This window comes from Pinus tabuliformis, chromosome 2_1, assembly GCF_031772625.1.
Source record: "Pinus tabuliformis cultivar Carrire ecotype Pingquan chromosome 2_1, CPIR1, whole genome shotgun sequence".
Taxonomy (NCBI): domain Eukaryota; kingdom Viridiplantae; phylum Streptophyta; class Pinopsida; order Pinales; family Pinaceae; genus Pinus; species Pinus tabuliformis.
In genome coordinates this window covers 153,457,244-153,484,278 of record NC_142299.1, presented here as the reverse complement: position 1 = coordinate 153,484,278, position 27,035 = coordinate 153,457,244, and the positions used below count along the sequence as shown (strand labels likewise).

At 42.3% G+C, this 27,035-nt stretch overlaps 1 protein-coding gene across 1 annotated transcript in view; it reads left to right on the top strand.

Annotated features, from left to right (window-relative positions):
• Positions 1 to 27,035, top strand: part of LOC149199199 (developmentally-regulated G protein 2-like) — a 216,056-nt gene that overhangs the window by 181,023 nt on the left and 7,998 nt on the right. The window contains exons 9-11 of the mRNA XM_089402339.1: positions 13,520 to 13,690; positions 13,825 to 13,938; positions 14,072 to 14,242. Of these exons, the coding sequence (XP_089258465.1) occupies positions 13,520 to 13,690; positions 13,825 to 13,938; positions 14,072 to 14,242 (456 nt within the window). The remainder of the gene's footprint in view (positions 1 to 13,519; positions 13,691 to 13,824; positions 13,939 to 14,071; positions 14,243 to 27,035) is intronic.

Genomic DNA, 27,035 nt, shown 5'->3' with positions numbered 1-27,035 from the left:
AAATGCTCAGTTCCTCCTCAACTCCCAAGATCGATCCCCCTGCAAAAGACTAATGAAACTACCCTGCCCGAGTAGGCACTCAAAGTCCCCCGGGGCTAAGGGTGAGATCTTCGAATGGAGACACTCGATGCACTAAATAGTGCTGCAGACAGGCTAAACAGCCAGCGTGCTCTGAGTCGAAGTGACTAGCTCAAATGCTCATAATCGAATGCCAAAATGAGGAGGCTCCTCTCTCCTTTATAGCGTTGGCCTCTCTCAAAACCCTAAGGCCCACCTTCTCCAACGTAGCCTCTCTCTTGCCACATGCTTCTCTCCATTTGCGCAGTCCCTCCAAGTGTCCACGTGGGCCCCTACTCTACGTGGTCCTTTGGCCCCCTTGGCTCCCCTTTTAAGTTACAACGTTGTGCTACTAGGGAGTGACTTTATTAAAAAAGTGAGTTATGTCCCCCTTTCCTCACCTTTTTATTTATAAATAACTATAGAAGGCAAAATTGAGCAAAATCGAATATTCCAATTAGCAATGGCTAATTAGGAATATTATAGTCTCCCCGGCAAAATGTTGCTTGTCCTCAAGCAACTGAAGTGACGGATTCTACAAAATTTTCTCACTCTCCCAAGTGGCATCCTCATCTGGTAAATTCTTCCACCTCACCAAGAATTCCCGGACCGTCCTGCTCCGCAGTTGCCTCTCCCTGGTATCAATAATAGCCTTTGGCTGCAACCCCAAATGCCCCTCATCATCCATGGGTGGTAGCTCATCTGTCACTGTCACCTGCTGCCCCAATGCCTTCTTCAGGCATGATACATGAAAAACGTTATGAATCTTACTGCCTTGGGGCAGCTCCAACTCATACGCAACCTGTCCAATCCTGCGTATCACCCTGTATGGCCCATAAAAGTGGGGCTTGAGCTTCTCAGCCCCCTTCTGCTTCAGTGACGACTGTCGGTATGGCTGTAATCATAGGTAGACCAAGTCCCCTACCTCAAACTGTCTCTCCACCCGACCCCTATCAACATACAACTTCTGCTGGTTCTGCGTTGTAGCCATATTATCCTTGAGAGCTCGGAGAATATCTTGACTCTCTTGGATCCAAATCTTGGCTCTCGGAGCCTTGCTAGCACCAAACATCACGTCAGTGAAAGATAAAGGATGATATCCATACAAAGCATAGAATGGTGACATACTAATGGACATGTGATGTGTAGTGTTGTAGCAGTACTCCCCTAGATGTAGCCACTTCAGCCATGCTCGCTGCTGCCCACTGACATAGTTACGCAAGTAGCCCTCCAGCCACTTGTTAACTATCTCTGTTTGCCCGTCTGTCTGTGGGTGATAACTGGTACTCGGTGTCAACTCTGTCCCCACCAATCGGAAAAGCTCTTGCCAAAACCCGCCCATGAAATGGCTTTCCCTGTCACTAGTGATGGTCTTAGGAAGACCATGTAGGCTGAAGACCTCTCTGAAGAACAACTCGGCTACCTGCGCTGCTGTGTAGTGTGCGGGTATGGCAAAAAATGTGCGTACTTTGTCAGTCGATCAACGACGACAAAGATACAATCCTTGCCCTGTACCATGGGCAACCCTGTGATGAAGTCCATCAAAATACACTCCCATTTCCCCTCCGGAATGGGAAGAGGCTGCAATAATCCTGCGGGATGGCTCATCTCCCCCTTGTTCCTCTGGCAAATGTCGCACCCCCGGATATGCTGGAGTACGTCCTCCTTGAGGCCCTTCCATGAGAACCTCTCTCTAATGGCCCTGTAGGTTTTGGTAAACCCCTGATGGCCTGCCAATGGTGAATCATGTGATGCCTGGAGTATCTTCTTCTTGAGCTGATATCCCTCAGTCAAGAAGATCTGGTACCTATAGTAGATGATCTCATCGACCACCCTGTACTTGTCATCCGCCACCTGCCCATCCAGAACCTCACATGCAAATCTGTCCTTAGAGTACTCTACTAAGAGTCGAGCCCTCTAGTCTGTGTCCAAGCTCATAAGAGACAACGTGGCTGTTCTACGTGAAAGGGCATTTGCTACCACGTTGTTCTTACCCTTGACATACTCAATGTCAAAGTCATACGCTTGGATCTGACTGATCCACTTTTGCTGCCTCTCCTGTAGCTTTTTCTGCGCCAAAAAGAACTTGAGGCTGTTGTGATCAGTCCTCACCCTGAATCTGTTACCCACTAAATACTGTCGGAACTTGGCCAATGCATGCATAATGGCCAACATCTCCTTGTCGTATATAGAATACAACCTCTCGTGCGGAAGGAGCTTCCGGCTCTCAAAGGCTATAGGGTGACTTCCCTGCATCAACACTACGCCGATCCCCTCTCCCGACGCATCACACTCCAAAACAAATGGCTACGTAAAATCCGGCAATGCAAGCACTGGGCAATTGTTCACAACCTCCTTGAGCTTGTCAAAGGTTCGCTGTGCTGTATTTGACCAACTGAATGCCCCCTTCCTCGTCAGATCTGTCAGGGGTGCAGCAAGCTGTGAGAAACTCTTGACGAACTTCCGGTAGTAAGTACAAATGCCAATGAATCCCCAAAGTTCTGTCATGTTCCTCGGCTCCGGCCAATCTCTGATGGCCATGATCTTCTCCTGGTGGACTCTCACTCCGTCCACCCCTATGATGTGTCCCAAGTACAACATCTCCGTCAACCCAAACTCACACTTGGAGAGCTTGGCACAAAACTGCTGCTCCTCCAAGATACGTAACACTGTCTCAATGTGCTGGAGATGCTCCTCCCAAGTCCTGCTGTAAATGAGGATATCATCAAAGAACACCAACACAAACTTCCTTAAGTGACTACGGAAGATGTGATTCATGCAGGACTGGAATGTAGCTGGGGCGTTGGTTAGCCCGAAGGGCATCACCAAAAACTCAAAGTGCCCATAGTGACACCTGAAGGCGGTCTTGGGAATGTCCTACTCCCTCACGCGAATCTGATGGTACCCAGATCTCAAATCAATCTTTGAGAAGAACCGTGCTCCTCTCAACTCATCCATCAACTCATCGATCTTGGGTATGGGGTATCTGTTTTTCAGGGTCTTCTTGTTCAGGGCCCTGTAGTCAATGCACATCCTCAATGTGTCGTCCTTCTTCTTCACCAACACCACGAAAGAAGCAAAAGGACTCATGCTCGGTCGAATGTGCCCAAGAGCCAACAACTCCTGAATGGCCCGCTCAATCTCATCCAGATAGGCCTTGGGATGCCTATGGGGGGTAGTAATCACTGCCTGTATGCCCTGCTCAAGCTCAATGGTGTGCTCAAACCCTCGGTCTAGTGGCTGTCCCGGCGGAATCTCCCCAAGCACTGTGGCATACTGGTCAAGGATGGATTGTATCTCTGGGTGCACCCTCTGCCCTGTAGTCCCCGCCTCTGATGCACGCAGCTCAACTGCCCACTCTACGTCTTCCTTCCGGAAGACTGCCTCCATCCGATGAGCCAAAACAGTCTGAGGCGGAAATGTGTGTTGTCCTCGTATCTTCTCATGCCTCCCCGTCTTCTCATCATCCCACTCCATCTCTAGGGCCTTCCAATCTGTCGTGACCTTCCCTAGAGTGATAAGCCACTGAACACCCAGTATCATGTTGGTGTCCGGAATATTGACCACGAAAAAGTGGTCAGTCAGTGTGTAGGTGCCCATCATCACTGATAACTCTGGGACATAACGAGCACACACCATGGTCTGATCTCCTGGGACCAAAACTGAAAATCCATCGAAGCTCTCTGTCTGTATGCCTCTCCGCTCAACCATCTGTGCATCGATGAAGTTGTGGGTTGCCCCACTGTCAACCAAAACTGATACTCGCTGGCCACGTACTGTCCCCCGTATGCGCAACATCAAATACTTGGGAACTCCTCGCAATGCTGCATGGTTCCCTCCGATAGGTGCAAAAGCTGCACCACCTGTTGCTGGTGGTGGAGGTGGCAAAGGATCGTGCGCAACATGACTATCTCCTGCCTCCACATCATCCTCCTCATCCTCTTCCCCGCTGCTCTTGGAGAAGACTTCAATAAAATGTGCTTTGCCAACAGCACATCTATGTCTCGGTGCCCACGGCTCTTGACAGGTAAAGCACAACCGCTTCTTCTTCAGCTCCCTCCTGGCATCATCATCAATCTGTGCTCGTCTTGGATTCCCCTTTGGAGGCAGAATCCTCATGTCCTTCCCCTTAGGCTGGAAAGCCTGTCTCTGGGGGTAAGGTGTCCAGGTCCTGGGTAAGGCATTCTGTAAGTCCCGGGTCCTGCTAATAGCATCTTGGAGTGTGGCTGGTCTAGTGGATCTGACTAGACCCCGAAGTGGCTTTGCTAACCCCTTAACAAACATTTAGATCCTCCGTGCCGCGAATAGATCTGGCACCATCACTGAAACCCTCAAGAAGTCTGCAATTTAGGTCTCTGGGTTCCCGGTCTGTTTGAGCCTTGTCAGCTCAGTAAAGTACTGTTCTGGATCCCTCCGGTCAAACCTCTCCATTAATCTCCTGGTGAACTCGGCATATGTCGTCACTATGGAGTGTCCGAGTGTAACCAACCCATGGAACCACCAGTCCTGGGCCTCACCATCCAAATGTAATGTCGCCACCTTGATGGCCTCTGTCTCCGACATCTGGTTAAGCTGGAAATAGATGTCCAGCTTCTCCACCCAAGACTTTGCCGAACTGTTTGATGAACCATCAAACGTAGGCAAGTGGAATCTACTAGCTGTGCGGTGGGTGTCTCCATCATGATAATGCCGGTATCCTCTGTGATGGTCGCGGGGTCTACTATCCCGCTGGAGCTGAACAAAGTCTCTGAATGAGAGAGCATCCTTGAACTCCTGCCCATAGGCCTGGTACTCTGCAAAATAATCGCCCATATGACCGGGCTCTGCCTCCTGCTAGGCTCCGGCCCCTGTGTCTGCTCCTAGGAAAGTGGGCATGGTAGAGCGTGTAGGGGCATGTGAGGCCATCTGCTGAGTAGTATCACGCTGAGTGGCACCCTGCTCTGGAAAATGGTGGGATGTACTCGATCCCTCACCAACCTGGAAAACCTGTGGGTTTTCACGCTGTCTAGCCTCCACTGCCGTGAATCTCTGCCCCATCACCTCGATCTGCCTCGACAGATCCTGCACTGATTTGAGGAGCATGTCCGCAAATCTCTTCCCGTCCTCATCTGCCATCAGATCCTCCTGTTCTGCGTCCACCACAGGCTCCTCCTGTTCTGTGTTCACCACAGGCTCCTATTCTGTGTCCACCACCCGAACACAGTCTCCCTCTCCGTAGGTGTTCTCCAACCTACGCTCAATATCTCTGTATTTCCTACCTCTGTAATAGATGTAGGGCTTCTCCCTCGGTGTCATAGACTGCTAGCTCCACAGGCTGAGCCAGATCTATGCTCTGATACCACTGTAATATCCCCTTTTAGGGATATCACTCAAACACAAGCAAACCCCAACCAGAGATGGACTCTCAAGAGATAAAAATAACAGTAGTGCAACATACAATAATGTATACATGGAATATAAGCAGATACTCAAGAAATGCAGAGAGAAATGCTAAGCCATTTTATTATACTGAGTAATGGAAAGAGTACAGGAGGTGATCAGAAAGATAGCACCTCGACTTGCACAAGGCAAGTGAAGAAATACACTTAGAATGGTAAGGGAATGGCCTCTCTCAGAACTGCGTCCAAGCTGTCGGAGAATTGTTGTGCTGCTGCTATTGCTGGAATCAAATGAGGATTTGGGGTTGTTCCCCTCCTCAGAAAATGCCGAAACTCTGGAATCAACCTTTGCTCAATAAACCTAGAAAAGTCCAGAAAGCTTTTTTGAAATCGCTGACCCTCGAAAATCACCCCCTTGAGGATCTACGCTATCCCTCAAGGCTCTGCGCTGCCACTAAATAGAACCCTCCAAAACTCTGCCCGAAACTCTGCCAAAAATCCTCCAATATGCAAGGGTTGATCCCTTGCTCAATCCCCCAGCTCAAATCCTCCACATAAACTCAATCCGAAGCTCCTACCAAAAGAAACTGCGTCCTCCTCTCTCAAGACTGTGCAGTCATCAAATGCTCAGTTCCTCCTCAACTCCAAAGATCGATCCTCCTGCAAAAGACTGATGAAACTACCTTGCCCGAGCAGGCACTCGAAGTCCCCTGGGGCTAAGGGTGAGATCTCCGAATGGAGACACTTGATGCACTAAACAGTGCTGCAGACAGGCTAAACAACCAGCGTGCTTTGAGTCGAAGTGACTAGCTCAAATGCTCATAATCGAATGCCAAAATGAGGAGGCTCCTCTCTCCTTTATAGCATTGGCCTCTCTCAAAACCCTAAGGCCCACCTCCTCCAACATAGCCTCTCTCTTGCCACGTGCTTCTCTCCATCTGCGCAGTCCCTCCAAGTGTCCACGTGGGCCCCTACTCTATGTGGTCCTTTGGCCCCCTTGGCTCCCCTTTTAAGTTACAACATTGTGCTACTAGGGAGTGACTTTATTCAAAAAGTGAGTTATGCCCCCCTTTCCTCACCTTTTTATTTATAAATAACTATAGAAGGCAAAATTGAGCAAAATCGAATATTCCAATTAGCCATGGCTAATTAGGAATATTACAAAGTAATCTTTGCTGGCAACCCATGGATCTCAACGCTCACCCTAAAAGGGCCAATGTGGCCCTCTGGAGGGCTAGGACCTTGTATAGGGACACCAAGCCCCAAATGGAGACCCCCTTGCAATCATGCATAAGATCCAATGTGTCCCCTTGCCCTCCAATATAACAAGCCATTAGAATAATCAAGTAAAATAGCTTACAAGTCATGGAACCAATGGGGCACTTCATGGTGGCATGCCCTTCCATAGTGGGCTTTGGCATGTACAAGCGTCTCCAAGGACTCTATTAGGTGGTTTCAACCTCTAAAGGCGGTGACATGTCGATGGCACAACCCTCAAATGGTAGGTGGCAGTGATATAAAATGGAGTAGAGTGGGATACAGGGGAAATCATCCAGACCACATGTCATGGTACACAAGTAGCTATAATAAGGGAAGCCCACACTTGGGTGTATGAGTGTAGGAGGGAACAAATCATGGTACATAAGTTACCTCGGCTTTTGTTTTTGCACCCTTCTTCATATGCCTTTTGCCTTTGATTGATTTTTCTTCATAACTACTCGGGGCCCCATGGGATGAGAGCATGATGTGTAATATGTCACAGTGGATACCCCCTTATGGTGGGGCAGTTCATCGCTCAGCAAAGGTTGGAACAATCATGGGTTCCATAATTATAGAGTGGGCTCATCTAGGCCCCATAGGAACTAGGGTGATGGCCATGGATAAGGGGTAGAGCTCATATTTGGCTTTTGCCCATGTGCTAAATTTGTATGTCCCAACCATCTTTTGCATCTTGTAATACATTTCCTGTTGAGAGTGGCCAATTTTTGCTTTTTCTTTTCTTTTTAGCTACATCAACCTTCGGGGCATTGTTCTAGGCCCGACCCAAGGTGTGGACAAGTGGAGGGGGAGGCTAAGACTATGTGGACCCACTGGACACATGTGGATGCGAGTGGGAAAAGAGATGAATGGGGCTAAAATGAGTGGAAGGGGAGTGATGTAGGTGGTATCGGGAAGCAGGACCATGCAACCAAAATTAGGATTTCTCATGTAGTGCCAACCCTAAAGCTAATGGCCAGTAAAGGAGATCCTACGGGACTAGGATACAATAGTAACCATGATATCGGGCAGTGGAGACAAGAATACAAACCTAACCCACTCTTTCTGCCGAATCGCCCCACCAATCCATGCCTGAAAGTGCCCATGACAAGTAAGGAAAATTACTCAACTATACGAATGAAAATCTAGACCATTGGGGTTGGGAGGCCCACCTTCAAACATACAATCATGACAAGTGGTTGAGGGACCACATGGCTGGCTCAAGTGGTAGAGACGATGACACATCGAGCTATTTGGTGGCTGCAAGAAGTTTTTGGCTGCCAGCTGAGGACTATTTAGGAGAAAAACTTTCTCAAATACATACTACCCACATGTGGTGGGTAACAGGTCTTATGCATTACTATTTGGGATTGGAAATTTGTCAAAAACCTAATGGAATCTTTATTGGACAAGGCAAGTATACTATTAAGATCCTTCAGAATTTTGGCATGATGAATTGCAAGTCCATGGACACTCCTATGGTGACAAATTTGAAGAAGATTCGTGATTGTGATTCTGATATGATTAATTCCTCTATGTGTCGCAAATTGATTGGCTCGTTGTACAAGTCTCTCAGTTAAAGCGCAACAGGTATAACTTTGAGCTCAAGCCTTCAGTTGAGCTCTACCCCGCACGATTTTTTCACTGTACAATAAGTGTAATTGCTCAACTGAAGGCTTGAGCTCAAAGTTATACCTGTTGCGCTTTTTGGCGTGTATTTTCTCAAATACACTCCAATTGCGCTCACACCCTGAAGAGCTACATGTTTGACTCAAGATTCGTATGGCCAATTTTTGCAAATTTGGTGCCCTTGCACCATAGTTTCGCCACCAAATATCTACAACAAAATAATGAAATAAAAAATTCAAAAACTTAAAAATTAAAACATAATTAAATTTAAAATTCTAATTTCTAATGAGTGATGACTTGTCACTTACGTGGCATTAAGAGGGTCCTTTCCCTAATAGCATCATCAAAGCCAAATAGGCCAACACAATCTCGATAAGACTGTATCTCACGATTGATGTTGCTACGAAGCTCAGCATCAGGTACCATCCTCTGAATACAGGAATGGAGCCCTTCCATCACCTCGCCATCAAAATCAAAGTTGCATTTGTATGAAAATGCGGGGTTGAGGAAGAGTGCTGCTGCATGAATGGGTCGATGAAGCATCCCTGTCCACCGACTATCGATCACATCCCATAACATCATCTGCCTATCAAGGCCAGTAGAACCCTTGTCTGCATAATAGGAACGAATGGCCTCCTTGGCCCTATCCATGTCCTCATACAAATAAGGCATTGCAGGCTTCTCTCCATCCACCAATCTAAGAACCTTTACTATAGGTTTGCTAACTGCACATGCTTCTTCTACTCCATGCCAAAATGTCTCAGAGTACACCATTTTTGCAATGGCTTTCCCATCAGGTCTCCTGTCGTATCTACAATTACGCCAATCACCAGACACAAACATTTGCTTCAACTCGAACTGACATCGAAGCAAAGACTGAAGAGTAATAAAGGTTGTGGCAAAACGTGTGATGGCAGGACGCCGCAACTCCTTGTTTCTAGTGAACCTCCTCATAAGGCTAAGAACAAAAGCATGGTTATAAATAAACTTGTGGATGCTCCTAGCCATATCAACTGCCTCCTTGATGAAGGAGAGTTTCCCCATATCCTCAAGCAACAAATCGAGACAATGTGCTGCACATGGAGTCCAGAACAATGTGGGATGCCTCTCCATAAGCATTCTGCCGGCAGACACATAATTAGTTGCATTGTCTGTTATGATTTGCACCACATTCTACACACCAATCTCCCGAATGAACCCATCTAACAACTCACATATCGTTGCTGCATCTTTGAGATGTTCTGATGCATCCAACGATTTAATAAACATGGTACCTTTAGGACAATGTACCAAGAAATTTAGAAGGGTCCTACCCTTCCTATCTGTCCAACCATCAAACATCATTGTGCATCCAGTAACTTCCCATGTCTTTTTCAACTTTGCCAATCTAGAGTTGATGTCATGTTTTTCTGCTTGAAGAATTGGCCCCCGCAACTCCTCATATGTGGCACTTTTGTACCCTAGGCCCACAACAACAATAGCATCACACATTGGCTGCCAAAATGGATTGGTTTTGGTGATGCTGAGAGGTAAGTCGCTCCAGAAAATACACCTCCCCATGACTCTATTTGCTTCTTGCTTCTCCTTCTTTTTAACAAGTGATTTTATGCCAGGTTGTGCTCCAGCTCCTGTTCGTGGAACAAAAAATGATGACCTCGCACTCACACTAGCAGTAGCACGTGATGGTGTGCCAGTTGTGGAGCTCCTCCCACTAGGGCCACTAGGCTCACTACCCTCAACACCAAAATCAGGAGAAGATATCCCGAAAGATCTACCTACACGTTCAGCTTTGTTTCTTTCCGCCTCTTCCTTCTTTTTGTCCTTTTCTTCAATTGCCTCAAGAGCTTTTTGTATAAGATCCGGACTAGAAACTGTACAAACCCCAACATCATGTCCACTGAGTCTAGCAAGATGGTATTTCAGTCGTGTAATCCCACCTGTCATCTTGGTCCCACACAATTTGCATGTAAGATATGCATGATTTGTCCCACCATCAGGGCTCCCATACTCCCAAAATGGGTCCAAGGTTTTTGGCATATTTGTATTTTGTAGTGGGCTAACTCAAAAGGAAACCTAGAGCACCAAAAAAAATTTGGAATTAGTAACTTAATAAGTAATACAAAATTACAAATAACCACATCATTTTACAAAACAGTTTTAACTTTTTTTGCTACATTATTTGCAAATTTGCAATTTTGCAATGGGCATGAAAAAAAGAGCAGACTTAAGAGGGCAGTGAGCTTGTATCATGCAATAATTGCCACTTTAACCAAAGATGCCAAGCAATGAAAGAGCCTAACAATGCAAATGATATGCCAAGGAAATGAGGTGACTGTATATTACTTATTATATCACTGTTACTTAATTATACCACTGCTGTAGGTGCATTATCACACCTCGGTATTCAACAAACAGTCCTCCAAAATTCACTTGTATGACACCAGTCTTTCAGACAAGGTTCCTTATGAATTAGATTTATTTCTTCATTAATTTATAGAGACTTTAAAAGCCAAATTTTACCATTGTTAACTTATTACCAGAGATCCAAATCATTCATATTAAACGCTGAAACTTGCATGTCAATCCTAAAAATTTATGAAAAAAATGCTAAACAGTGACTCACTGACTAACAAATGAATGCAAATGATTTCTCAATATATTATGGTGACTGTTAATTAGTTTTCTGGCCACTGTTTAGATGTATTATACCACTGTAAAGTTGTAAACAATGTTTCTCGAAGCTGCAAGTGAAACAGTGAGGAAGAGAGAGGGATAAGGAGGCAAAGTTAAAAGTTACAAATAGCAGTGCAGTATTATTTGGCAACAGATTCCACTTTCTTGCTTAATGATTTGCTATCTTAATTCAAAATAATGTTCATGTGACTCCTCTTTGGCAGGCATGGTATGATGCTAGAGTCATCTCAGATTCTCAATTGATAGGAAGCCCCATCAACTTTCCTGTGCTTGCAAGTTTTATGTGAAATGTTATAAATTTATTGTGCTTGTATAGAAGATGTGCTTGATATTGAGCACCGGCCACTAGTTGCAAGCAAGAAAACAAAACTTGGGATTGAGAAACTTAGTGTTTTGCAAGCACCATATCAGTTGAATGTGCAGCCCAATCTGATTGACAAAGTAGAGTTTTGGGGTGGAGATTCTTCATCACTACGTATGCCAACACTTATTAATGAATCTATAAAATTAATCACTATGAAATTATGAATCACTATGTTTTGCAAAGAGTTTCAATGCATCTCTCTCCTACACACTATGATGATAAATTTAAAACCCTTGTATTTTGAAATGGAAAACAAAAATCAAGCAAAATGATTGTAGGGAAGAATGAGATTGTCTCACTGTTCTTGGCACTTGCAGCTTAGAGAAATCTTCGTTGTTGGTGGCAAATTGGCAATAATGGCTATGGAACGTTCAAACCCTCCTTGGCAGCAACCACATTCCTTCTCCAGCGCTCAGAAAAACAAAATGACATGAAAAAAACCAAAAACCGAATTTTATAGGCCATGCGGAAAGTTTTCACTGTCACCGGGCGGTATTTTCCATCGTCGCGCGATATTTTCCGAAATATCGGCGATATTTCGGAAATCGCGCGATATTTTCGAAACCTTAAAATATCGCGATATTTGGTCGGCGATATTTCGGCTTGCCGAAAATATCGCGATATTTCCAAATATCGCCGATATCTCGGCGATATTATCAACACTGGTATTTTCATTGGCAAATTGATGGAGAAAATTCATAGTTTTGTTGTTGACCAAGTTGGCCTAATGTGGACAAGTCAGCCCCACTTGATGAATGGGTTTGACCCCAAGGTCAAGACCCTCCTCCTAAGTTACATATAAATAAGATTTCGTTGACCCTCATTTGGCATCACTTCACATCACATCCTTCGATCTAAATCACAAGAAGAAGGTCACACGTGTGAAGGAGGAGATTTTCTGTTCTGCATTAACCAGCCTTCTATTCTTCTATTTGACCAGCGTTCACTTTGGAGAGTTTGCTTTTGTTTGACCGAGACTTTGACTCTGGATTGTTGACTCTGTTTTACTGCATATATATCTCTGTTCTGGGTCCATTAACCACAGGTCAATTCTGTCCTTTGTCCAAGACTTTTGACTAGTTCGTTGATTGGGGATTTGACTGAATTTTGGCCCTCCTGTTCAAAGCTACCTCAGGCCAAAATTCAGCCCTTTTGCTGCAGACCTGACTTTGACCAGTGTTGACCATATTCTTTCTTCTTTGACTAGTTTGACATGCCATTTAATGAGGTCAGAAATTTGGAATCTTGGTTCGAATATTGTGATGTACTTTTGATGAACTGAATTCTCTCTCATAAGGAAAGATTGTTGGGTTTTCCCCTTGTGGGTTTTGCCCTGGCTGCTAGCCTAATTACCGGTGTCTCTTGTCTCTTGTTTCATTGTTTACTGTGATCTCTATTGCTCTATTGAAGAAAGTGAATGGTTGAAATTTTTCATGTATCACTGCTTAATGATTGGATTGCTATAAGGAGACTGATTGTATCCTCGGAAGTAGTTATCAATTTGAAAAATTGTACTGCTCTTGATTGCACTAGAAAATCAACTCATCAAACATACTTCTCCCTCTATCTCTCAATAACACTTCAACTCCAAACATTAGACTTCAGAAAAACATAAATAATAGAGTTGATTTTTCTCTTCACATCATTCACTTTTATCCTTGGACCTTTATCTTTAAGCATAGACTCCATTGTTTACCTAATCTTCACAACTTATGAGAAAGTATCGCTCTAATATCACATTGAGAAATAAGAACACACAAGCAACGAGAGATGTAGAATATAATGTTTTGTAAAAATAGTCTCATTCGATACAATGTGGTAGATTAGTTTTTAGTCATACATTAGGTTGTTATGCTACCTAATTGACCTAAGTAGCATCAATTAATTCTAATTACACTTTTACACTCTGAAGTTGGTCACTTAGCACAATGTGACCATCATTAGACACTAAAAGTCACTTGATTAAATTTGACTCCTGGTATCAGAGTAATAATATTCCAAGCATATTCAACTGAGATAGGCCTAAATCATCCACAAATGGTTGTTTGTGATTTCTGTTTCTAGCAGTATGATGTTCTTAAAGCATGCAGTTAAGAGTAACTGTAGAAATGAAAATGATGGATGTGATGGATGATTGCAGGTATTGTTCAGGGAAGATGCCACTGTTGATGATCTCATCGACGTCATTGAAGGGAACCGGAAATATATCAAATGTGTTTATGTTTATAATAAAATTGATGTCGTTGGTATTGATGATGTTGACCGGCTATCCCGGCAGCCAAATTCTATTGTCATTAGTTGCAATTTGAAGGCATGCATCATCACTATTGTCTGTCAAATTACAGCTATTCTTTATTTTTTATGTGCTACATATTTTTCTGATGCTGCTTGTCTTTTTGTTATCTTGTTGATTTATATCCTGTGATTTTGTCACTCTATATGCAGCTCAATCTTGATCGGTTACTTGCAAGAATGTGGGATGAAATGGGGTTAGTAAGAGTCTACACCAAACCTCAGGGACAGCAACCTGATTTTGCTGAACCTTTTGTCCTGTCTACGGTAAGTTCAAGTGTATTCAAATTCTCTTCAACTATATTTTGGATATCATTTTTGCAGATCTGTGAATAAGCAATATCTGTGATCACAAGGTTATATCATTTGATGTGTAGTTTGTGTTTGATCTTAACATCAGGACAGAGGTGGTTGTACAGTGGAAGATTTATGTAACCATATACACAAAACATTGATGAAGGATGTTAAATATGTACTAGTCTGGGGAACAAGTGCAAAGCACTATCCACAACGTTGTGGCATGGCACACATACTTAATGATGAGGATGTGGTACAGATTGTAAAGAAGAAGGTATGAAGAGGGAGAATGTATGAGGTTTATTGTAGTAGTCAAATTACAAGTTTATTTTCAAGCAAAGTTTTTGTCTAATATCTATTTTGTGTCAAATAGCTCTAATATTGACACTGCTTTTAGTACAAAGAAAGGCAATGAAAAAGGGTATGGGGTAGATAATTATTTCATCATGAATGCCTGAAATAAATTTTAATGGAACAAAAATATTTCCAAACCATATGTTAGTTATGCTTTGATCCATAAGTTGTTGAGTCTATGCCTCCAAAGAATCTGTCCTTAGTTCATACGATTTGGTGATGCTGATCTGGATTGGATCATTATATTGTTTGTCATCGATCTTGATGCTTTCAAAGTGAAAAAAGTGGAGGAATCAGTTCACACAACCATTGTGGTCTGAAATCCTTCCAAAATCAGTTTGAGGCATCAAATGGCATTTTTTGGCTGTAAAATATTGCTGCCTAGGTGCACACCCCCTAGCGCTATTGTACACACAGATACCTTTCTAACAGTGCAAGAATCACCTCAATCAGAGTTTGTTTGTAAAAGTTATGACCCCCGGAAGTTGACCTTCCTATTTTGACCACCATGATTTGAGAGGATGCCACGTCAACCCCCATTATTCATGAAAAAGGGGCTAGCCACATGATCATGATAAAGAAAACTCTAGAAGAGTCCATATTGTAACTCTATATAAGAGTTGAAGAAGTCAAACTTAACAACTAGTAGGCTATCAGGCTATGCTATAACCGAGCCACTAGAAGGAAAGGAGGTTTCATTCTATTCGAGTGCATTTTGTTTCATAGATGAGTAGAGTAGACGAGAGTGGATAGCGAGAGATCAAACAGAGAGGGTTTGTGCACTGTAGTAGCCCATAGGCCATAGGTCTTACTTCTTTGTACTTGCATCTATTTCCATTCAAAGAACGAGAGAGCAAAGCAACCTGAATTTCCAGTTGTGTTTTCTTGTGAAAGGGTTTCTCAAGTAATACCTTGTGTTATTATGTGGAGCAGAGAACTTTAAGATACGCAGAATTTTATATATATAAATATTTTATTAAAGAGATGAAATTACAGATGATGATATTACAATTGCGGGTGCCTGGCTTATATACCGCCATGGACACCCTTTGGGGAAAGGGCATGATCTTATGATTGTGCCCTTTCATCTAATTTAACTGAAAATTAAATAATAACCTAATCTAACTAATTTTTACATAACATTGCCTTCCTCTCGAAAGAATGCTTTGTCCTCAAAGCATACGTAACGACGGATGTTGTTGACAAAATGCTTCATTCTCCCAAGAAGCTTCTTCTTCGGGCAAGTCCTTCCACTTGATCAGATATTCCTTGATAGTACAATATCGAAGCTTTCTTTCTCTAGTAGACAAAATACCTTCTGGTTCTAAAATGACTCTTCCCTCATTATCAAGGGATGGAAGTGTTGTTTGTGCTGTTTGATTGTTACCTAGTGCCCTTTTAAGGCAAGATACGTGGAAGACGGTGTGAACACGACTTGTCTCTGGAAGGCTTAAACCATACGCAACTTGGCTAATCTTTTTGTTAATATGATAAGGTCCATAAAACTTTGGTGCCAATTTGTTTTTTCCTTTCTGTTTTAAAGATAATTGTTTGTATGGTTGGAGCTTAACAAATACCCATTCTCCCACTTCAAACTCTCTTTCGGTTCTGTTACGGTCCGCTTGTTGCTTCATACGATTCCTTGCATTATTCAGGTTTTCTTTTAATATTTGGACGATTTTTTGGGTTTCTTCTAGTTGATCCTTAATAGCGAGTAGATTTGTCTGGACAATAGCTAGATCCTTCCATTTTGGGGGTTCATACCCATATAGAGCTTGAAATGGCGTCATTTTTGCTGATGTATGATAAGTGGAATTATACCACCACTCAGCGAGATGTAGCCATTGAGCCCATTTATTTTGTTTTTCTGTAGCGTAGCAACGTAGGTAGGCCTCCAAACATTTATTGACAACCTCTGTTTGGCCATCTGTTTGAGGGTGATAAGCAGAACTCATATTTAGGTAAGTTCCTATATGGTTGAAAATAATACTGCTCCATACTCAAAAGAAAATAATACTAAGTATAGTTGGGTTGTTGTCCACTAAATATAATAGAAGCAAGACATGTCAGTGCTGTATATAGCTTGGCTGCTAGCCACTAAATCCTATGCTATTAGAACAATAGAAATAAAATATATAAACTAAACCCTCATAGAGAGGGGGGACCTAAGATTCTTCATGTTATTCATTCACTTCAAGGAAATGGGATGGTGGATGTCTTCTCCAGCCTCGTGGTCTTCCCTTTATTTCTCATCCCTAGCTTTTGGAGCAAGCTCTGAACCTTGGAGGGCTTTCAACAAGTAGTATTCATCGTTGAATTGTTGTAGCTCTGATACCAATGGAGCAGAGAACTTTTTTACATAACATTATGGTTGTTGTGGGTGATTGTAGTTTCTTATGTTATCCATTTTTTGCATTTATTATATTACATGCATAAAACACTGACTTAATAAATCCAAAATTCTAACGAAAATAACCCTAATAGTATAGATTTCAAATTTTTAGTATAAATTTATTAGATCTGTTGTGATGAACTATCCAATGGAATATCCATGAGAGTTTACTGATCATATTGGTATCAAAGTAGGTTTCTTAGGGTATATTATGAGGAGTTGCATGGGATCCAAATCGGTTAAACCGAAAGTCACAAAATCCCAACCATGGTTGATGAATCTATGAATAATCCTCAAGATCCCACAAAGGTGAGGTTTGCACAGATGGAAGCACAAGTTGCAGCGATAAACCATAATGTGAGTTCCTCATGGCAACCCTAACCAATAAGTTCGGGCTATTTGGAGAAGATGGTGGTTCTAACGCAAAAGTCAGATCAGAGGGGAAATCGGTAGATCATGAAGAACTAGATGGAATCTAAGGAAGAAATCGAAAAGGACCAACCCAGTTCAAGTGCATTCATAATTCCTATTTAAGATGGAAGCGTCGATATCACACCAAGCCATACCAAGGTAAGTTTGATGCTATAAAGTCAAACCATTGATTGCAATAGTTAGAAGTTTATTTTAGTGTTCATCATATAGAGGATGAACAAAAGATTTTGTTTTCTTGGCTTAAATTAGAGGGCCATACCCTGACCTGGTGGGAAAACCACACAAAGACCCTGAAGTTGGAAGGAGATCATTCAATAACTAAATGGGAGGATTTCAAAATTCTCATTAAGTCGCAGTTTTATTCCATTTGGTATTGTTGTCGCTCAGATTGTACCGGCATGGTGCGACAACGACTCAGGGTGAGGGTTGTCACTTTGATCCCCGCCCACTCTATTCAAGTTGTCTCCCAACAACAGGCTATGCGGGGTAGTCCCTATGGAAGAAAGAAATGAGAGACAAGTTGGCAATCAACTAGTTCGGGGACACGATTGAATGGCCTAGCCACTTGTTTAATTTTATCAAGACTTAAATATTAGATCATATAATAATGTGTGACCAGTGCCTTATGGAGTCAACTTCTTGCTTATTATTAATTAGATGCCAAGTAATCGGATGAACAATCGCTACTTGGATCCTTGACTATCGTAGATGAAGTGCAAATCCTACAAGCTAGGTGAAATGTCGAATCTTGGTTGATTTTAAGTTAGATGCCTATTCTAAATATAACCTTCCTCTTAACTATTTTGGAACTAGTCTCTAGAGTAGGTTGTGGGATAGAAGCCAACGAGAAGCAAGAAAAATATTGATTAACGATACTCCCCCCATGTGTTCTAACCACCTGATGCCTCCGACACTGTAGAGACTGTGGCTTAGACGATTGCAAGGTCACTATGTTAACCACTAAAAGAGGTGCTAGGCCCCTCAAGCTAGATGAGAAAAGGTGGCCCTCAATGTCTATCAACCAAGCTTATGCTTGGAGGTAGGTTATTAAGTGCAAGACTAGCTTAGAATGATGTGCAAGGATTATGAGTGATTCTTAAGGTGAGATTACTTAAATGTTCTTTAAGTACTTAGTTATGATTTTCTTTAATTTAAGATATTAAGTACTTAATAATGCTTAGAGAAGGTGATCTCAACCACAAGACAAGTGTTCAAGTTCAACAGTGCAAACAAGAGATAAAATGCCCACGATACAATTGTTCAAAAGATGCTCTTAATAATGATTCACCAATATATAGATTTCACAATAGATATCCACTTACAATATGAACAATAAATCCAATGACAATTAGAGCACTGAAGACAATTAGCCAATGATTCAATACGAAATGCCAATGATGACTTCGCAACAAGATTATTAATGATTTTATGCCAATACTCTTCAAGGATTCACAATGACCATAAACCAGTAATGGCAAAGGAAAAAAAGAGCAATTATCTAATGATTTACTAAGAAGCTCAATGCAACAATGCCAATTAGATTTCTCAATGCAAATGATTTAAACACTTAAGAGAGCAAGTTATTTGAATGCTAGTTGGTAGAGACAGTTAGATCAAAATGCCCAAAGAAACTTAAAACTGTTCAACATAATGCAACTTGAGATAAGAGTGCTTTAGTGAGTGAATCTATTAGATGTGATCTTGTGAAAACTTAGTCAACTCACAACAACAAATGTGTTAGTGCACTTGAACAATTAGAAACCAAAGGCAATTACTAATGCTAATTAGCTTCTTCACAATAGCACATAAAACCATGAATCAAGAATTATTATCTATAGGGAATGAGAAAAGGAATCACTTATGTTACTTGTGTCCCAATGAGCATTAATTAACTTTTATGACAACAGTGATAAATTATGAGAGTAGTGAGCTACCAATGTGCTTAACTTGTGCCATATGTGTCAAACAATTTCCAAATGCCTAACCAAACATGCCAATATGAAATCTTAGATACTTTAGCCCTCTTATGATGTGATTATCTCTGTTATATCATATATGAGATCTGATTACACTTATCACAGTCAACAATAAGACATAGAACAAACTCAATGATGGATGCAATTAATTCCTTAGTGTGTTTAGGCAACTTATATGTGTGTTTAGGGCATCCAAATTTAAATTTTTACCACTGTTAGAAAGAGATAGGATTGTTGTAGCAAAACAAAGATAGTAGAGGGTTTAGAGATAGCAAACCAATGGCCCTAGGCCTAGAAGAAGCTTGCCAAACTTGCCCAAATTTTGTCAATGACTGGAAGACATACAAACACCAAAATTTGTGGCCAAGTACCTCTGCAAAACACACCAATATTCAATCCCAAAATCACAATAACCCATAAATATGAGATGAGGTCAAATGAGGTTCAAGAAAGGGCACAAGGCCTTAAAGGCCTGTAGCTAAGGCCTAGAGGCCAAGAAGGCCTTACAACAAGGAAGAAAAAGGCCAACTAGGGCTTGTGCCAAGGGAGGAGACCCCACAAGGGGCTATCGTAAGCCCTAGAAGGGTTGCGGTTAAGGGAAAGGCTTCAAAGAAGCCTATGACAAAGGTCAAAACGCCTTGGAGAGTTCACGATAGAGAGAAGAGGGGCAATCGAGAGGAAGGGAAGGCCAGCGAAGGAGAAGGTGGGAGAAGAGAGGGCCAACAGAGCTGGACAGAGGGCAGGGAAGGCCTTTTCAGGCTTGCAGCAAAGGAAAATAGGGGAAAGAGGGGAGGTTGAGGTCCTTAGGCCTCACGGCCAGGCCAAAGAAGGCAGGTCGAGGCCTAATTAGGCCCAAGGGCCTAGAAAAGGCTAATGGTAGCCCTATAAGGGCCACACTAGGGATTCAAAGGGGAGGAAAGGCTAGCGGCTACGCTAGGAGGGCTAAATGGCTAGGGTGGAGGAGGACGTTGAGGCCTAGAGGCCTCAAAAAATTTGAAACCCTTGCCCAAAATTTGAATTTGGTTCAGATTTTCAATCTATTGCAAAATTCTTTTGTTGTTGGTCCTGCAAAAATTCTAGAGACTAGATATCACCCTCAAGGGCCTAGATCTAGCTCTAATCGAACAAATCTTCCTGAAACTCACCTGCACAAATAAAATTACAAGTTCCCAAAAACCTAATATATACAAAAAATTTAAAACCCCAGCTGCAAAACAAGGGTTAGAAAAAAAAATTTATTATACGAAATCTATTTACGAAATATACAAGTATACAATGCTTGAAATATTTTTTGGAGAATAATTTTTTATAAAATATGACAATTGCTAGATGTATTTCGAAAGATAGATATTCAACCATAACCTTAGCAAAGTAAGAAAATCACATAGAATATTCTAAAGTCCAAAAATTAACTTCTTTTAGACCCACGAATTTTTCCTCTTGGAGAAATTAATTTCTCTAAAATTTTAATTTTGACTCTAAATTAATTAATTTTTGGCTTAAGATTTAATATTTATTTATTTATTTTCTGTGTGGTTCACGATCGCCCTTGGTCACTGGGTGGCTGCTACGTCCACGGTCAGAATACTAGGCTGGTCGGAGGGAATCAAACCTTTTGGCCATCACAGACCTTGACCCCAAGAGCTTTCGGGAATTGACCCTGTGACCTCCCATCTGGTGAGGTCCTGACTTGACCAATTGAGCTAACTCTTGGGGCTCTTAAGATTTAATATTTTGCCAGAAAAATTAATTAATTGACTCATGAGAGGATTAACTATTTTTCCCATCCTCAAATATATTAGCCATGGTGTCTGAGGGACAATGTACTAAAATATTTTTTACATAAGATTTTACATATTCAACCCTCAAAGGGGAATACCTATTCGCTATAGACCCTCATAATGTTTACCCAATTTTGCGACACAAGGTGATTTAGTAGACCAAGTGATCTGTAATAAAATAATTTAGCCAATTAGCTTAAATTATTCCCAAATCACTTTTACAATAAACTCGACCAAAACTCTAGGACTCACCTAAGATAAATTCCACCCTATCTTTGGGGTGAGGCTGGAAGGAAAAAATTTGTCAATCATTCGTGTTTAGAAACACAGATAATCAGTGAGGCGAAAAACCTCCTAGGATGAAACTTGTCGCCAAAATCATAGGCTTACCTAGGTTGTCACATAATTAACGGCCGCACTAGCATCATTTACATTATAATTTTGCAGAATGGCTTTACAATAACATGACAGACTATTGGCTGATGATTCTGAACCTTGAGAAAATTCCTTCAAGACTTTGGATCTTGCTTCCTTGGAATGTTGAAAAAGTGGGTGCAATAGGTATGTAGAAGACTAGCAGATCTTGTAAGCCCAAAATTTTGCTAGTAAGTGCCAACCAAGCCAAGAAACAAATCAGTGCTAGCAAGAAGTATGTTTTACTATCTTTAAGAGAAAATAAATCTATAGAGGAGGCAATAAGAGCAAAGTCTGCCCTCGAGGGGTGTAATAATGAACATAAACTACAATTGGAGGAGTTGCTACAAGCATAGAGGGGAGTATTCCAGTAGCCTAAAGGGCTACTACCCAAGAGGGAAGTGGAGCATGAGATCTAGTTGTTGTTGGACTCCCCATTGTTGATTTGTGTAGTTTGGGAGGTACTCCAAGCCCTAGCATTGAGGGTTTGGAGGACAAAGCGCCACAAGGGCAGCTTGTGGGCTTGGAACCCAAGTATGGGGTTTTGGCACCAATCTTGCCTTGGGGAAAAACCATGATGGATTCACGGCATTGAAAATCGTCCGAATCCGAGTTGTCATTAAAGAGATATGAAGTTTTGAAGCTGACATAATTTTTATCGGGTGTCAAAGTAGGTCGACTTAAAGAATCCAATGGACGTGTTGCTTCAAACATGACGTTTTGAGAGCCCTTCTTTATGGTATATATAGAAGGTGATATGGAGTCATTTTAGACATCTAAATGTGCATCTTCTCATAGAAAACTATCTTTGAGGCAGTCGCAGATTACAGGAGGAACAAAGACAAGTGTGGGGTGTGTTTGTATGGGTTTACTCTCTCCCATAGGTCTGAGTTTCTAGCTAGAGAAGAAGCTGCAAGCCTGGGCATATTTATGGTGTGGTTTTGTTGTGATTTGAGGAGGGTTTACCCCTGTTGAATAGGCTGCAATTTTGGAGGTTAATTTTGGTAAAGCCGCATGCCCTAAGTGCCCTAAACAGGGAGGTCGAGAGGCTGTTCTGAGGAGAAGAACTAGCCACAGGCCCATACCCTTGTTTTGGCAAGTGTGGAGGCATGTTGGAGAGTTGTTTGTAGCCCATAATTACAACAGGAAGTGGCCTGAGATATCTAAAGGGAAGCCACAGTCAAGGAAGAGGACTGGATGTGGAGAATGGTGTTGTAGCAGGATGTGTTTCAGCCATAATCATTAGTGCAAACATTCAACAGTACACAACAGCCCATAAGTATACGTTAGTATGGTTTTATGTTGAAAAAGATTGCTAGTTGGATCAGTTTACAGTGCAACCTGTGGGTGCCATTTGGAGGACTTTTCGTGGAGGTCAAAAGTCCATCCTAGGAGTAGAACTTGCAGTGGCGAGATTGGGTGTCATAGAGTTGGTTGGAGGGCTGTGTGTTGGCTACCTAAAGTAGCCCTAGACGAGCTGTCTTGAAGGACGGAGACCAGCTGAAGGTTGGGTGAAGGACGGTGCCAAAGTGCAACGCTTTGATGGACTAAAGTTGTTGCTAGCCTGGCAAATTGGAGCTCGAGAAATAGCCCTACCCAGAGAGTAGTTGATGAGCCCATTGTTAAAATTGGAAAATAGGGCCAAACTCCATGTGGGTCACCTCATTTATGGCAGCTAATATTTTTCTTGGATTCCTCTCATCGAGAGGTGTAGGATTGATCTAAGTTTCTAACGATCATCTGATTCGACATGTATTCATGGAGATATGAATTATTTGTATTTCTTGACAATTTTTCAAGGTTAGCCAGCAAGAAAAATAGTGTTTTACACCCCCAGCTTATCCTCGACGTGGCATATAAGAAGAGGAGACTTTGAGGCATTATCACACTCATCTCACCATCTCATTCCTCTCTCCCCTAGTCTCTTGGGTATGCGTAGGAGGAGGAAGGCACTCACACGTTGGAGAAGGATGCAGGTTTGGTTTAGGGCAACGTTGACCTAGCGCTGACAGTGGAGCAACAGGATTGTTTTATGCATGCGTTGACCAATGAAGAGGAGGTTTGACTACGTTCTTGGGTTAGGCAGCCTCTCCTAAGCTAGCCGCATTGATGGGCAGCCAAACGCTGGCCTGTTTGACCAGGGATTTGACCAATGTTGGCTGGTTAGGGCTGACCGCAGAGCTACAATTGCTTTGATTGTTGTTTGACCATATTTTGTGGATTGTTTTGGGCTGCTTACTATTGTTGTTGGAGGTCGAGTTCTCCTCGGTTGACCTGAGGTCATTTGGGAGTTGTTTGACCAGCTTTGACCTTGCTGATTAGGATTGTATTGCTGTTGTTGTAAAATCACAGATTTGTGATATTGTACTATCTCTCTGTCTCTGCTGAATTATTGAAGAATATAGGAGAATTGATCAAAGGGTTTCCCCGCATTGGGGTTTGTCCGTTGCTGGTGCCACATCTCGTGTCTCTTGTCTTGGCTTGTCTTCTGTTGTTTACATTTATGTTGTATCTGCATGTTACTATTATGTTGATGTTATTACAATACTGGAAATTGATATTGGGCTAATAAGAAGATTTGAAGTAAATTGCTCTTAAGCATAGAACATACCATAATTTAACATGGTATCAAAGCTGAGGTAAAGACAAAGCCCAAACAAGAGCAAGAGCAATCACCGAAGACAGTTGGAAAAATAAAAAAGGCTTCATGGGTTCCTCATCGTACTTTTCGGTTGAAGACAAGCTCCGTGAGAAGTCTGACTATCACGGATGGAAGATGTCCCTTGATCTGACATTGGAAGAGCAGGAAGTGTCGGACCATGTGAGGGGCAGAATTACAGAGCTTCCATCAAATGCACTGTTTGCTACAAGGAACAAGTACACTAAGGGTGAAGTCAAAGCAAAGAAGATCATCCGAGACTCAATTGACAAGCGTCAGGTGGCCTACATTTCTGAGTTGAACACCTCCAAGGAGATCTACAATAGACTGGTAAGCTTGTTTAAAGTTAGTGATGCAAATCAAGTTTTGTTCCTCAAAAGTAAGTTGAAGGATATTAAGAAGGGCAAGGACGAACATATTCAATCCTACTTCTTAAGGATCACTGAGATTAAGAATGATCTCCTATCAATTGGAGAAGTCATTCTTGACAGGGAACTAACTATCACTACCTTTGGAGGGCTCCCGTCCGAATGGTATATATTTAGGACCACTCTTCTAAAAAATGATCGAATTCCGAGATTTGAAGAATTGATGTTGAGATGCATTCAAGAAGAGACAAGGATGGTGGAGCAAGAAATGCCTTAAAATAAAGGCAACCCCACTTCTTTCTCCTCTCATGCCAAAAGGAGAAATAACTCGGGGTCTAAAGGTCACTTCAAAGGAAAGACCGGATTGAAGGGTGGAAAGGAAGATGCTTCGTTTGCAATAAATTTGGCCACTATGCGAGGGAGTGTCCAAATAGAAAGGACACATCACATGACGATGATCAAAATCACTCTTGAGGCAACACCAACCACAATCAAAGGGATGTCAGGTTCAATGGCAAAGGAAAGAGGAATGCGGGAAATCAAGGAAGTGGTCAACCCTCCAAGAAAGCAAGGAACTCCATGTATGAATCAAATGTTTTTAACAATAAGCAAGATGAGTATTATCTGATATCGACCCTCTCCACTACCTCTCCTTCGGACTCGTTGGGAAATTGGCTTATTGATAGTGGTGCCTCAAGGCACTTCACTATTTACAAGGAAGCTCTCTCTAATCTGATAGAGAAGGAGACAAACTTGGAGATTATTCTTGGAGACAATTCCACCTATCCCATAAAGGGTGTAGGGAATGTTACTCTTCAATTAAATCAGGGTAACACAATTCATTTGCAAGAAGTCTTATATGTACCTGATCTCAAGAAGAACCTGGTGTCCATTTCGGCAATGGAAGACAAAGGCTACAAGGTGGCCTTCATCGATGGCAAGGTACGTGTGTGGAAAAAGAATTTTAAAGATGCTTTCACTCTTGGGTTTCGAGTTGACTCTTTATATCAAGTTGGAGGAAGTCCGTTGGGAGTCATGTCTTGCGACACATCTCTATAGTCTGAACTATGGCACCAGAGGTTTGCCCACCTTCATTATAAGGCTCTACTCGATGTGAGACAGATGGTGACAAGGATGCCCGAGTTTAAAATAAAGCATCTGGAAAGAAGGGAATCTTTGTGGGCTATAGCAAAAATTCTAAGGGCTATAGAATGTATGTTACTGGTCAAAGGGAAGTCGAAATAAGTCATGATGTCACCTTTGGCGAAGATATGGCTCTTAGCAAAGTTGACATTCTTCCTATTCTAAGGAAAGATAAAGAAGCTGATACCAGGAAGCCGGATGAGAAGGAAGATGAGACAATGCCCGATGTGGAAGATCCTATTGATCCCCCTCTGCAAGAGCCTTGCTCTTCTAGGAAGAGGCCGTCATGGCTAGGGGGGGGGACTCTTGAAGATGTCAAGAGACATGTTGCACCCAGAGGGACTTTCCGTGATAGTAAGAAGCCGACCAAATATCAGGGATACTTGAGCACTACGAGCAGCATCATTCAAAATGAGCCTTCATCGTTTGAAGAAGTCGTGAAGCATCAAGTATGGAAGGATGCTATGATGAAGAATACGAGTCCATCATGAAGAACGATGTTTGGGATGTAGTTCCCAAACCTTAGGAAAAACAATTGTCACCTTGAAGTGTCTTTACAAAATCAAGCATGGAGCTGATGGGAGTGTTGAAAAGTATAAGGCTCGCTTTGTTGCTCAAGGTTTCTCTCAAAAGGAAGGTGTAGATTATGATGAGATATTTGCAGTTACCCGATACACTACCATCCGCTCGATCATAGCCCTTGCTGCTTCGCAAGGATGGATCCTACATCAGATGGATGTCAAGATTGCGTTCTTGCATGGTTCAATTAAAGAGGAAGTCTATGTGGAACAACCCGAGGGGTTTGAGATTCATAATCGGGAATATCACGTATGTAGGTTGAAGAAAGCTCTCTATGGGTTGAAGCAAGCACCCCGAGCTTAGTATGAGAGGATCGATAGCTACTTGATGAAGCTGGGATTCACTAGGAGTGAAGCCGATCCAAACCTTTACTTTAAGGTTGAAGATGATAAGCCTCTCATACTGGTGTTGTATGTTGATGACCTCTTTCTGACAGGTGCAGACCCTCTCATTCACAAATGTAAGAGGGAGTTGGCTTCCAAATTTGAGATGAAGGACCTAGGACTGATGCACTATTTCCTAGGGCTGGAGGTCTGGCAAAAGCCAAGAGAAATTTTCCTATCTCAAGGAAAATACGTGGTGAAGATATTGGAGAGATTTGGTATGGTAGACTGCAAGCCCGTGACTACCCCGATGGAGCTTAACTTCAAGAAGTTATGCGGTAGTGCTGCCAAACCTGTTTTGGGAAATGCTTCTGAGTATCGTCAACTCATAGGAGCATTGATGTTCTTGGTGAACTCCTGTTCGGATATATGTTTTGCAGTCAACACGTTGAACCAATATATGGTTGAGCCTCATCACTCACATTGGATTGGTGCCAAGAATCTACTGAGATATCTTCGGGGCACAATCACTCATGGACTGAGATACACTGCCGGAGATGTGAGGCTGCATGGTTATTCCGATGTTGATTGGGTAGGCAATGTGGTGGACTGAAAGAGCACTTCCGGGTGCTGTTTCTCTTTGGGT